Genomic DNA, 14974 nt, shown 5'->3' with positions numbered 1-14974 from the left:
TCTCCCCGTGTCTGTGTGGGTTTCCTCCAGGTGCTCAGGTTTCCTCCCACAGTCTAAAAGACGTGCATTGACCTGAACAGGCGCTGGAGTGTGGCGACTAAGGGAATTTCACAGTAACTTCATTGCAGTGTTCATTAATGTAAGACTTACTTGTGACTAATAAATAAACTAAAAAATAATTATTGGTCTAGTTAGGAAATTGGATGAGTGGCAGGAAACAATGATTTGTGATAATGGGCAGTTAGTCTATAATTGGCAGGATGGTGTTACCATGCAAGCATCTACTTTGGGGCCTCAAATATTCACAGTATTAATGACTTGGTTAATGAGGAATAATCCACATATTCAAGTTTACTGATGAGACAAAGATAGGTGGCATTGTAAGCTTTCTTAATCCATTTAAATAAATATTAGCATCTCTTATTGATAGTGTGTTGAGAAGTACAGGCTACTAACCAGAGGTTTCGTAGCTTCGTGGTGTACAGTGTATCCCAGGGAGAAAAATCTTCTGAACTGTTTAACAAAGTCTCCTGTTATATTTCTTGAGAAATGTCCGTTAGCTGTTGAAATAGGATAATTTTCATTCACAATTGTAGTTTCTGACTATATTAAGCATCAGATTTATAGCTTAAGTTCCTTTTTTGATTCTTTCAATCCAATAATTGTTCAGCTAATTGAGTCACCTGAACAAACGGTTATTATCATTACCAGATTTAATTATTTTCCATTGATCACATACCGTAAGTGTGTTCTAATATAAAAATGGGGAAAATTAACCACAGCTGTAATTGGAAGCACTGTAGTGTAAATGGCCTACAACAATGGATTAAAGAAAGTGTTTTTAAAGAGTTCGACTATAAGCCTGAGGAAGGAGAAATTATATCACAACGCTTAACCAAGCGAAATCTTTGCTTACAGTACAGTAAGGGTGGAAGACACTATATGCAGAGAGGATATAATTCATGAAAATCTTGAATATTAGTGAATTAGATCAACTAGAATGCAAGTGATTGCGATAGTACAGTATATGTTTCTGTTACAACATTTCAAAAACATTATGGGGAATTAATTCAATAATTTAATTTAAGAATTTCCTGCCATTTATCTCTCAGGGCACAATGAAAAAGATTTATATCATGTTAACTGGTCTAGAATGTTTATCATTTGCATTGCCAGTTTGAGCCTGGAATTTGAAAGCCACAAAGCAGTTGTGAGAGGAACATTGGGACAAAGCCATGTGTTCTTATCTCCCTCAGGTTCTACCTCTTCCCTTCCACTAGCCTCCAAACCTATCTTCCCAGTATTGAATATCAGCACAGCATTGCTCCATTCCTTTATTCCATGTCAGTTAGCACAAATCTGTTTGTTAGCTTTTAATCCTTCCCTATATTTTAACTGTGATCTATTTCAGGCTCCCTTCTCCCTTGGCACCATTCCTCACTATTCCCTGTCCAGATCTTGTTCAGTTTCCTTGTCCAGTTCCCTGCTACCATAGAACCATAGAAAATTACAGCTCAGAAACAGGCTTTTTGGCCCTTCTTGTCTGTGCCGAACCATTTTTTGCCTAGTCCCACTGACCTGCACTTGGACCATATCCTTCCACACCCCTCTCATCCATGAACCCGTCCAAGTTTTTCTTAAATGTTACCACTTTATTACCACTTTATCCGGCAGCTCATTCCACACTCCTACCACTCTCTGTGTGAAGAAGCCCCCCCTAATATTCCCTTTAAACTTTTCTCCTTTCACCCTTAACCCATGCCCTCTGGTTTTTTTCTCCCCTAGCCTCAGCGGAAAATGCCTGCTTGCATTCACTCTATCTATACCCATCAAAATCTTATACACCTACGTTGTAACATAATCTGGTTTCTCTCGCCATCGATATTCACACTATTGACTATATGGTCATTTTGAAGTCATCTGACACCAGTACATTGCAAACATGAATTCTACCCCTCCTTCAATGGGAATAAAAACCAGCGAACTTTAACCATAAACTGCTAGACACATTTGAACAATTCATTGTATCACAAAATTCAAAGTATACAATGATACACTAGTCTACCTCTTCCATAGTAACATCTAATGCATTCCCACACTCTAAAATCATACTTTTGCCTTAACAAAAGGGAAGTCCATTAACACTTTTATTTGCCAAAGATATATTTTTCTATCAATATATATTGATATATATATTCTAGATTTTTCTAAATCCATTTCTTGAGAATAGGACTATCCTTATCCACTAAAAAATAGATTGAGCAGAGCATTTCCAGAAGCACAGTTTAATAACAAGTGCTTCAGGTCTGGAAAGCACTGCCTGGAAGTGTGGTGGACGCACGTTCAATCAAGGCATTCAAGAGGGCATTACTTGAATAGAAACAATGTGCAGTGGTACGGGAAAAAGGCAGGGCAATAGCACTAAGCCATGATGCTCATTTGGTGAGCTGGTGCAGACACAATGGGCCAAGCGGCTTCCTTCTGCACCGTAACAATTCTGTGATTCTGCAATCTACCATGTCCTGTCAAAGGTTAATGAGATAATGCTTTTCTTTTAGATTTTCCACCAAATAGCCCTTCCCTCAAAAGGGTTTCTTTTGCTTCATCATCATTGATCACTCTCAAAAGGCAAATTGGCCTGAGCTGTGTGAAATGCTGCAATATTTGCGATTGGTATTTTAATTGGAAGAAGTGTATTGATGGTTTTACGTCTGACACCAATTTCTGCATGTACTGCTTTTTCATGTTTGTAATATAGCCAAAGACTATTTCCTCAGGTGGATGGAGCTATTACAAGGGGGCATAACTATAGGGTTCGTGGTGGGAGATATAGGAAGGATATCAGAGGTAGGTTCTTTACGCAGAGAGTGGTTGGGGTGTGGAATGGACTGCCTGCAGTGATAGTGGAGTCAGACACTTTAGGAACATTTAAGCGGTTATTGGATAGGCACATAGAGCACACCAGGATGATAGGGAGTGGGATAGCTTGATCTTGGTTTCAGATAAAGCTCGGCACAACATCGTGGGCCGAAGGGCCTGTTCTGTGCTGTACTGTTCTATGTCTATGTCTAATATCAAGTCGATGAGTGTGGAAATAGTCAAATAATAGATTCTAAACCATAAGACGATTTTTCTAAGTCCAGTGCTGTCTGAAGTATTGTGAGTGTAGTGAACTGGAAGCTGTGCAGGCAAATCCAGGATGGTGTGTGATTTTCCAATGGTTCATCATTGCCATCTTGTGATGTTGAAGTATTATACTGAGCTCAGTGAGAAATGTGAGAATATATTTTGCTTTGCCATGTCCTTAAATACTTCTGCAATATAAAAGGACAAGCCAAATCGTTGACCCAGAAGAAACCCAGGGGTTTCTTGAGGGGCAATATAGGCACAAGTATTCGAGGGGCAATGGAGGCATTAGTCTCTCTGCTACAAGAGAACCAATTTCCAGTGTCAGCCAAACCTCTCAATGCCTTCCAACCTCTTTTGGCATGTCCATTACACTGCTCACAAGCACAATCTATACTTCCTCTGCCATCTAATGGACTAGAGCTGGTTTCTGCCTTGTTTGGTTCTTTTATTTAATTTTTATGTGATATAACAATTACATGGCAGAAAAATTATTACTTCCTCTTAGAACTGTCTTTATTTTTTAAAAAATCAAAGCTTACTAAGTTGCATTAGTGTTCTTACTTAAAACTGAAAGTTTAATTATCTTTAAATATGAACTTGTCTAAAAGTAATGGTAAGTTGAGGAAGAAAATTCCACTTGATGGTTGTCTTTACGGGTGAAAAACTGTTGGGAAATTATGTTGGAGTGAAAGCGCTGAACAGGTCAGTTTGTTCCAAAAGCATCACCTGCAAGTGATGGAACGGTGCATTTCAATGCAGATTATATAACTTCCAGAGTTTCCATGTTTCCCAACACTTTTTTCATCAATATATGTTGCGCAGAATTTTTCAAAAAAGATGGTGAAGTGTTGGGTTCAGACTGAAAACCAGCATGTTTCTCTCCAGGCAGGTATTCTCACCAGATCTTCTGACATTTTGTCCAAAAAGAAATCGGGGGATGTTGTTTTGCGCCGTCACTCTTGCAGGGCAGGGCCTGATAGAGCTGGGCCCGACAGAGCCGGCAAAGTTGGCTCCACAGAGATCGGAGTGCTCTTTGATTACAAAGTAAAGTTAAATGCCCTCCTCTTCCCCCCCCCCCCCCCCCCCGCCCCTCAGTGGAAATCAGGACTCCATTTTTGAAAACCAGTAGTGGTTCCCGCTGGTGTGACATCATGCTGGCAGGGTGGGGGAGCATTTAACGCGGCTGAAGCAATGGCATTAAGGCATATAATGACATTAAAATTAATTCAATTTCATGGAAATCAGGTCTATGCCTTTCTGGGCACGAACCTGATTATGTTGCAGGCAGGTGTGGGCAGGGAAGATGTCAAACTAAGGTCTGGCTGCCGCAAACCCCGTTATGGTCCTCTGGTGAGACTTAACGGCCATAATGGGGTTTGCACCTCCAGTGAACATGTTTTACGTTGATGAAAATAATTTCAGTCCAGTTACAAAGGCCAATCTTTCAAACCAATGCTGTTTTGAATTTGAAAATATGAAAGTTATTAAACACGCCATATATACTTTTAAGAAATACACCATTTCTTTTAACTTGCCATCCAAGTCAGATAGCTATCTGTAAACCATCTGTCTGTCTATAATTGTTTCTCTGCATTATCTTCCATATGTTGATGAAAGATACATGTCATTTTTTTTTCCTTTCCCCCTTTTTGTAGAGCTAATTGAGTCTACTAGTTTTACTAGTCCTTCTAATCCTCCCCTAACCACAGGTCAGTATGCCCGCATGCATTTAGCCAGACTCTCTTAATACTTTATTATGGAAACTGAGAGAAAAGTTGGGACTTTATACTTAACTTATGCAGTAGAGTACCTTTGCTTTGATGCTCCTGAAATTTTGACGGAAGCTGTAAACTGTTTGATAATCCCGTGCATTTAGGGGTGATTAGATAATGAAATTCTGAAGGCTGTTTATGATATGTTCCTTTTGCTAATCATCATCTTTGTCACCTAATTAATTCTCACAGTTATGTACTGGCTTACCCACAGTGCCTGCTCCAGGGTGATTTCAGTTGAAATCATACCAAACCTTAATACTGAGTTAGTGATGCAGTTATTCCAGAGTGCTGACCTGCACTTCCACCTAGAAACTCAATTTGACTAGAGACTTGTGGCACAGTGGTTAGCAATGCTGCCTCACAGCACCAGGGACTCGGATTCGATTCCTGGCTTGGGGCACTGTCTGTGTGGAGTTTGCACGTTTTCCCCGTGTCTGCGTGGGTTTCCTCCGGATGCTCCGGTTTCCTCCCACAGTCCAAAGATGTGCAGGCTGGGTGCATTGGTCATGCTAAATTCTCCCTCAGTGTACCGAAACAGGCGCCGGAATGTGGCGACTAGGGGATTTTCACAGTAACATCATTGCAGTGTTAATATAAGCCTACTTGTGACTAATAAATAAACTTTTTTGAAAATGACTTAAGTAGAATTTATGTACTTAGGATCATTTTAGCAATAAAGGTGCAATAAGGATATCTCAGTTAAATATTGAGGCAATGCAGAACTATGATTTTATTGTTTCAGATTTGAAAGTATCTACTTCACTGGATAACGCCACTAATTATACAAAACCACTTATTTGATAACTTGCACAAAAACAAAATCAATTATTTTACAATAGTTTTTGAAACTGAGTGACTGAAGGCCCATGTTTGGTTGCTCATATCATAGGTGTGGTTTTACACAGCATATCCGGACCATTTTCCAATGCTGAGTAAGCAGATAGTAATTGGAGTGAAAATGAAAGCACCATCGGTCTCTGTGGTGGAATATTTTCATCATCCTGATTAGGGCCTCAATAGGTGTGAATACCTTTGAATGTGTGAATTCTTTTGAAGTTTCACTGATGTGAGTCATCTCAGCTCACCTCAGCTCTAAGAAAGGGGCTTGCAAGCGTACTCAAGTGAGAGTGAGTGTGGACATCAGAAATTTGGAGCTGAGTGAGAATTCAGCGCAGGGGAAAAAGAGGTGCTTTTTGCTTTTTCTCCTCGCTTTCTAACTTGTAAATCTTCAGAGAGTGGTCTTGCCCTGCTGCAGTATTAGAGGACACAAGGGAAGAGAGTTGATTGGTAATTAGTGGGTAAGGTTAGGTAAGTATTTAAAACTTTTATCACTCATAGGCTCAGAGATCTTTTTTTTATAGTTTGTATGGGTATATTCAGTAGTAACGAGGACCAGGAAAGAACAACCAAATTCGTTGCATCACGGTTGGTTCCACTGCAGAGGGGAGGAGTAAAAAGTGTGAGAATGCTTACAGTTCATAGAAATCATAGAAACCCTACAGTGCAGAAGGAGGCCATTCGGCCCATTGAGTCTGCACCGACCACAATCCCACCCAGGCCCTACCCCCACATATTTTACCCGCTAATCCCTCTAACCTACGCATCTCAGGACTCTAAGGGGCAATTTTTAACCTGGCCAATCAACCTGACCCGCACATCTTTGGACTGTGGGAGGAAACCGGAGCACCCGGAGGAAACCCACGCAGACACGAGGAGAATGTGCAAACTCCACACAGACAGTGACCCAAGCCAGGAATCGAACCCAGGTCCCTGGAGCTGTGAAGCAGCAGTGCTAACCACTGTGCTACCGTGCCGCCCAACCACTGTGCTACCGTGCCGCCCAACCACTGTGCTACCGTGCCGCCCAACCACTGTGCTACCGTGCCGCCCAACCACTGTGCTACCGTGCCGCCCAGTTGTAGGGGATTCAATTGTAAGGAGAACAGATAGACATTTCTGTGGCTGCAAACGATACTCCAGAATGGTATCTTGCCTCCCTGGCGCTAGGGTCAAGGATATCTCAACGCAGTTATCGGACTTTCTGGAAGGAGAGGTTGATCAGCCAGTGGTCATGGTACACATCAGTACCAATGACATCAGTTTAAAATAACGATGATGTCCTAAAAGCAGAATATAGGAAGTTAGGAAGAAAGTTGAGAAGTTGGACCTCAAAGGCAGTGATCTTGAGATTACTACCAGTACCATGTGTTAGTCAGAGTAGAAATAGCAGGATATATCAGATGAATATAGAGCTGAAGAGATGGTATGAGGGGGAGGATTTCAGATTCCTGGGTCACTGGGACCAGTTCTGGGGGAGGTGGCACCTGTACAAACTGAATGAGTTACACCTGGGCAGTACGGGGACTGATGTCCTCGGGTCAGTGTTTGTAAGAGTGGCTGGGAAGGGTTTAAATTAAAATGGCAAGGGGGTTGGGAACCTATTCAATGAGACAGGGTAGGCGACATGGTGGCACAGTGGTTAGCACTGCTGTCTCAGAGTGCCAGGGACCCTGATTCAATTCTAGCCTTGGGTGATTGTCTGTGGGGAGTTTTCAGGTTCTCCCTGTATCTGCGTGGGTTTCCTCCAGGTGCTCCGGTTTCCTCTCATAGTCCAAAGATATGCAGATTAGGTGGATTGGACATGCTAAATTTCCCCTTGGTGTCCCAAGATGTGTAGGTTGGGGAGATTGGGAGGTTAATGTGTGGGGTTAGGGGGATAGGGCAGGGGGTGGGCCTGGGTGAGATGCTCTGTCGGAGCATTGGTGCAGGCTAGATGGTCCGAATGCCACTCCTTCTGCACTGCAGGGATTCTATGATTCTTTGAATTAACAAAAACCAAAGACAAAAAGGGGAATAAGAAAATTGATAGACAGAGAAACCAAGGGATAGAATCAAACAAGGCCTCAGTGAAAAATAATGGGAATGGGACAGTAAAGTTAAAAAGACAAGTCTAAAGGCTTTGTGCCTTAATGCACGGAGCATTCGCAATAAAGTGGATGAATCAATTGCTCAAATAGACATAAACGGATATGATATAGTTGCGATTACGGAGGCATGGCTGCAGGGTGACCAGGGATGGGAACTGAACATCCAGGGGTATTTAGGAAAGATGGACAAAAAGTTAAAGGCAGTGGAGTTACCTTTCTGAATAAAGAGGAAATTAACACCATACTGAGAAAGTATATTAGCTCCAACAATCCATATGGATAGAGCTAAGAAACACCAAAGGGCAAAAAACTATATTAAGAGTTGTATATAGACCCCCCAACCTGTGGTGGTGGTTTTGAGAATGACATTAAATAGGAAATTACAAATATATGCAATAAAAGATCATCTGTAATTATGGGCGATTTTAATTTCCATTTGATTGGGCAAATCAAATTAGTCACAATACCATAGAGGAGGAATTCCTGGAGTGTATATGGGATGATTTTCTGGACCAATATGTTGAGGAACCAACTAGAGAGCAGGCCATTCTAAACTGGGTATTGTGTATTGAGAAAAGAATAATTGGCAACATAGTTGTGCAAGACTTCTTGGGTGAGTGACCATAACACAAAAGAATTTTTCATCAAGATGGAAAGTGATGCAATTGATTCTGAGATTAGGGTCCTGAATCTTAAAAAAGGAAACTACAATGATATGAGGCATGAGTTGGCTATGATAGATTAGGAAACGTTACTTAAAGGCATGATGGTGAATAGACAACGGCAAACAAAGAGGGCATGGATGAACTGCAATAATTGTTTATTCCTGTCTAGCACAAAAGTAAAACTGGAACGGTGGCCAAACCAGGACTTATAAGAGAAATTAGAGATAGTATTAGATCCAAGGGAGAGGTATACAAATTGGCCCAGAGAAACAATAGACCTGAAGATTGGGAACAGTTCAGAATACAACAAAGGAGGACCAAGGGACTGATTAAGAAGGGGAAAATAGAGTATGTGAGTAAGCTTGCAGGGAACATAAAAATTAACTGTAAGGCCAGAATGTTATGGCCATTCACATTGGCGGGATTTTCCCAACCGTCTGCAGTGAACAGAAATTTAGCTGGGTGCCAAATTCTCCAACCGCGCTGCAATGGGAGCGTGGCAAGAACGGCTGGTAAGATCATGCCCTAAAAGTTTCTATAGGTATGTGACGAGAAAAAGATTTGTGAAGACAAATGTAGGTCCCCTACAGTCAAAAACAGGAGAATTTATAATGTGGAGCAAAGAAAATGGCTGACCAGCTGAATACATACTTTGGTTCTGTCTTCAAGAAGGAGGACACAAATAAGGTACCAGAAATGTCGGGGAACACAGGGTTTAGTGAGAAGGAGGAACTGAAGAAGATCAGTATTGGTAGAATAATGGTGTTGGGGAAAATAATGGGATTGAAAGCTGATAGATCCCCAGGGCCTGATAATCTACATCCCAGAGTGCATAAGGAAGTGGCCGCGAAATAGTGGATGCATTGGTGATCATCATCCAAGATTTTATAGATTCTGGAACAGTTCCTACAGATTGGAGGATAGCTAATGGAACCCCACTATTCAAAAGAGAGAAAACAGGGAATTATGGACAGTAAGCCTGATGTCAGTATTGCGAAAAATTCTAGAATCCATTATCAAAGATTTTAAAGCAAACACTTGGACAAAGTGGCAGGATCGGACAGAGACAGCGTGGATTTATGAAAGGGAAATCATGCTTGGCAAATCTACTGGAATTCTTTGAGGATATAACTGGTAGAGTTGATGAGGGGGAGCCAGCAGCCTCATGGAGGGGATGGGGAGGGAGGGTCCTTCATTCACGGGCCACCCCAATTGAGACACCGAACTTAGGGAATGGAGGGCCTCACAGGAAGCCAACTTCTGCCTTTGCTTCCGTCTCCCATCCCTACTCCCAGCCTTGCCAGCGAACCCTCCTTGTGACCCACCCGTACTTCCACCTCTGTCTGGTGAAATCAGTCAGCCTCACTGTGGCAGTAGTTGCTACCGCTCCAGGTGGCACCGCCGGTACTGGAAAACCGCTGCCCTCTGATTGCTCTCGGAGGCAATTATCATCCTGTTGGTACCTCAATTGGATGGGAGGCCCACAGGTAATTGCCTGATTGGAATGAAATTGCTTTGGGCCTCCCGCAAAGCAGTAACGCGGGGTTCCCAATGGTTCCCCAACTGGGGGACAAGACCCCACTCACCCACTACAAATGCTGGTCTTGATCTCATTTGTTTTTGGGTAAAATCTTTGGTAATTGTGTGTGAGCACAGGATTTCTATAACCACAAAAAGATAATTGAGCTCAGTCTGTTTCTTAATGACAGATCAAACAAAGCTACCTGTCTGTCCTTTCTGAAAATACATCAAAGGATCTCTTCATCCACTCATATTGTCCACCTCAAAAGCCTTCCCTAGTAATTTACTTCACAAGCGTGTTGCTCTTTGGGTGAAAGGTTAGTACCTGGCCACCTTTCGCCTTCCTCTCTAATTATAAATTGCATTTTCTGGACTAGAACTCTCACACCATTAGGAGCAATTTACCTGCATCAACGTTGGCATTTACTTTGAATTATGAACTCAGAAGATTGAGATTAAAGAGCAGTTTGGGCAGTCATTATTCAGTTACTTGCAGCCTTTCATTAATTCCACTTAAAAATGGTTTTATATTGCCCAATTCGATAAAAACATTTCCTTTACAGCTTTACAATTAACTGTGCAATCGGATGTGAGCAATGTGTCAAACTGTTCATGTGGCAGTGCATGTGAAGCGATTAAAATCTTGTGGAAAGTACAATTCTGTTCAATTTAAGTTGGCTGCTGCCCATAGGCTCAGTGAGTAAATGCCGCACGCGGGTGGTTTGTGAGCCACAGCTTTGATCCCTACACTCTCCTGGTTTATGTAATGTTCATCCAAGATAGTTGTGGAATTGCTGTAGTTGACATTAATGCCCTGGGCTAAAGAGGAATGAAGTATGGCAGTGTTCCCGCTCTGCAAATTCTTCCTCAAAATGCCATAAGTTATCATAATGTGTGAATGTCAGTTGAAGTGGAAAGTGGGCTTGACCACATATTCTGTCTAGGCCCAGACATGAGTGGGGGATGTTTTGGTGTGATTCCAGAGAACTCCCAAGACCAAAATAGGAGAGTTTTATTCCCAATTATTATTTTTGTGAACACAAAATTTATCAGTAAATTTTAATTTAAAAATGCCACTTGGTATGCTAAATTCTTGTTATTACAGAATATAATTTCATTCCCTCTGCAGTCTTCATTGCCTTGGTATGACATTATTGTAAATTATTTAATTTTTGTAAAACCACTGTCTAAAATCATTTTACTGTAGAGAGGGCTTTAAACTAAAGGGCAGGATCTCTTGGATGTCACCTTTTCACTTAAAGACTTAGTGGGGAATACATCCCTGCTGATACTGGATGCCCCGCAGCCATTAAACGTTGACAGGGCATTAATTGCCTAAGGGAGAGACTTCTGGGAGGAAGTCCTGCAATAGAGTGCTGCCAGCCAATCAGATGGCCGGTGGCTCTGTAGTCCCAGCAGCTCCACGTTCAAACAGCGGCCACTGCAGGGGCTACAGACAGTCCCCAAAGAATAGGAGCCAATGGAGATCAGACTGAAGGTAAGTCTAGGCTATCAGCGGGGCTTGGTTGGCAGGCTCCTGATAGGGATTGGGGAGCCCAGTTTAAGAGGCTGGAGGGATAAAGGGGGTATGACCTTGGGGAGGTGCAACTGATAGGCATAGGCAACCGGCAAAGGAGCTACACCCCTTTCCGAAATCTCCTAAATTCTGGAAAGGTCCCAGTGGATTGGAAAATTGAAAATGTAACACTTCTGTTCAAGAAGGGTGGGAGTTAAAAACTATAGGCCGGTTAGTCTAACATTTGCTATTGAAAAAATGATTGAATCTATGATTAAAGAGGTATAGCTAGACATTTAGAAAATTACAATACTATCAAGCAGAGTCAACATGGTTTTGTTGAAGGTAAATCATGTTTGACAAATTTATTGAAGTTCTTTGAGGATGTAATAAGCAAGGTGGATAAATGGGAACTGATAGATGTAGTGTATTTGGATTTCCAAAAGGTATTTGATAAAGTGCCATATAAAAGGTTACTATACAACATACAGGCTTACAGCGTTGAGAGTGATGCATTAGCATGGATAGAGGATTGCCAAATTAACAGGAAACAGAAAGTTGAGATAAATAGGTATTTTTCATAATGACAAACCGTAATGAGTGGAAATCCACACAGATCAGTGCTGGGTGTCTCAACTATTTACAATCTATATTAATGATTTGGGTAAAGATACCAGTTGCATTGTAACCAAATTTGCCGATGGTGCAAAGGTATTTAGGAAAGCAAGTTGTGAGAAGAATACAAACATTCTGCAAGACATATAGATAGATTAAGTGAAAGGGCAAAAATTTGGCAGAAAAATTTGGCAGATGGCGCATAATGTGTGGTTGTCCGCTTTGGTGGGAAAAACAGAATATTATTTAAATGGAAAGAGACTGTAGAATGCTGTGGTACAGAAGAACCTTAAATTCCTTGTACATGAATCCAAAAGGTCACAGTGCAGGTATAACAAATAATTAGGAAGGCAAACGTAATGTTGTCCTTTATTGTAAGTGAAAGGGGGAAATATATAAGTAGGAAGTCTTGCTCCAACTGTACATAGCATTGGTGCGAGCACACCTAGAATGCTGATTATAGCTTTGGTCGCAAAGACATACAATAGAATCAGAGAAGATTCATTCGGCTAATTCCTGGGATGAAGGGTTTGTTCAATGAGGAAAGGTTGGGCCGAGACTCATTGGAATTTAAAAGAATGAGAGATGATTTTATTGAAACATAAACATATCTTAATATGAGGGAGCTTGACAGGGTAAATGTAGAGAGGATGTGTGCCCTCACGGGGGAATCTAAACCAGGGGTTACAGTTTCAAAATAAGAGGTCTTCCATTTAAGACAGAGATGAGGAGGAATTTATTTTCTCAGAGTTGTTAGAGTTTAGAATTCTCTTCACAGTGAAGTGAAGCTGAGTCATTGAATATATTCAAGACTGAGTTAGAGAGATTTTTGGATTGACAGATCTTTGGATTGACTGGGAAGTCAAAGGTTATGGGAGACTGGCAGGAAAGTGAAATTAAGGCTAAAATCAGATCAGCTATGATAGTGAATGGCTGAATGGCCTGCTCCTAATCCTTTTTTATGTTCACATGTCTTTATATGCTTCAAAATTGTGTGTTTTTAAAAACATTATGTAGTGATTTATGATTTCTCTTACTTTCACAGTGCCAAGCACAGAGCATTATTGGATCACCGGCAGTGCTGAAGTTATTTTATCCTGGTGGTGCCTGGTGATGGCTTTATCCTGTCTGGTCAGCACATACTAGCAGAGGGGAAAATGTGCAAGCCGCAGTGAACAAAAAGAACCACAAAGAAGTTGAAGAATCTCTTCCAAGTGCTGGGAACTGGATACAATCTGGTACAGTTCATTCACGGAAAAGTGTGAGAATCAACCAGCAGTACAAACACAGGGATGTGAACCTTTCCTAGGATTAATGATTCTGTAAATGTCTAAACTATATTCTTTTCAGGTTGTCATCAAGTTCTAACACTGAACTCATTGTCCTTTATCATGCTTTGTAGGCTGTGGAAATTACTTTTCGAGAACATATATTGTAATATCCTGCATATAAGCTGCAATGCTTCACAGACTAGGTTAACCCTACCCACTGTGTTGAATACATGCAAGAAAGATATGGCACTTGCATGAGATTTCACCACCTATAATATGATTTAACCTTCATTATTGTATCGTAGGGTCACAGAGCATTCAGTGAAAATGGACCTCTTGTGTCTAGTTCTGACGTTTTAATAGAAATGTTAAAAAAAAAACTAAATCAAGGAAACCCATTTGTACAATTGAATAAACTGACAACAAGAAAAGCATCCACTTCAAATAATCATTTGTCAAAATATTAGAATGAATGCCACAGGAATACCTTTTAACACGCTTCGATTTTCTTTTAAAATCCCATGCAGTTGTGGAATAATTTATCTGGAGAAAATTAGAAAGAATAGGTCAGTCGTCTGTCATGCTTCTATTTTTCCCTTTTACTTCACTCCCACACATACACTTAAAGTGACATTTCAGATCGGGGATCTCATTTAAATCATTTTTCTACGATTATTTTGTTCCATAGGATTTCTGTCCTCTCCCATTGTAAATAGAAAATAAAATCTGAAAATACTAGAAATATGAAATGACACAATCATTTTTTGGAAATAAACAACATGTGAAAAAGCGGGGAAGGCAAGTTAACATTTTAGTTGGGAACCTCCACATAAGAATGTTCTATTCTAATGGAAAATCCAACCCAAACTTTCTTTTTTAGCTGGTGACAACCATTGACTGTTCATTTCATTGTAGAATAAACTAACATAAAGGCATGATTATTTTTTCACTCTTCTGTATTTGATGGTTAGCCTGTTTATATCCCCAGTTTAGTATGCAAATGGGCTCATCCTGGCTGGCTGACTTTGTGACTTCACTACCCACTGCCTGTTTCACGCCATTTCCACCTAAAAGGCTGTGTGACTTATATGAAGCTGCAGCACATAATAACCACACTTGTTCATATATGGAAGATAACAAGAAATTATTGTGGTTACTTTTAAATTCTAGCTCATCCTGAGAACAGGAGAGAGTAAGGATGGAAACCTCCAATTTACATGTTGCAAGAACTCTACCATTCACTTGTTTGACCAGATGGCTGTGCATCTAGTTGCAACAAAACAAAAAAGTCATATCTAGGTTTCAATGCTTCAAAAAACAATCTGTGCCAAACCTTGTAGCCTTTCCACATGCATAATACAACTTCAATAGTAATGGTGTTCTTGGTAGGATCTATGTTCAATTAGCATCTTCAGCACAGAAGCACGCAACATATTAAGATATTAATTTACTCCAACAAAATTTTTGTCTACAAAAAACCTGGAATAAGGAGGAAAGAAAATCAATTGTTGTTATTAAAGAACAAAAACAACTAGTAGTTATACAATTGTACAAG

General features: G+C 40.7%; 1 protein-coding gene across 1 annotated transcript in view; it reads left to right on the top strand.

Moving 5' to 3' along the window:
* negr1 (neuronal growth regulator 1) overlaps positions 1-14347 on the top strand; it is a 531576-nt gene extending 517229 nt beyond the window's left edge. The window contains exon 7 of the mRNA XM_078219382.1: positions 13194-14347. Coding sequence (XP_078075508.1) covers positions 13194-13294 — 101 coding nt within the window. The 3' untranslated portion in view covers positions 13295-14347. The remainder of the gene's footprint in view (positions 1-13193) is intronic.
* The last annotated feature ends 627 nt before the right edge of the window (positions 14348-14974 follow it).

Source organism: Mustelus asterias, chromosome 8, assembly GCF_964213995.1.
Source record: "Mustelus asterias chromosome 8, sMusAst1.hap1.1, whole genome shotgun sequence".
Lineage (NCBI taxonomy): Eukaryota > Metazoa > Chordata > Chondrichthyes > Carcharhiniformes > Triakidae > Mustelus > Mustelus asterias.
This window is presented reverse-complemented; position numbering and strand designations above follow the sequence as displayed.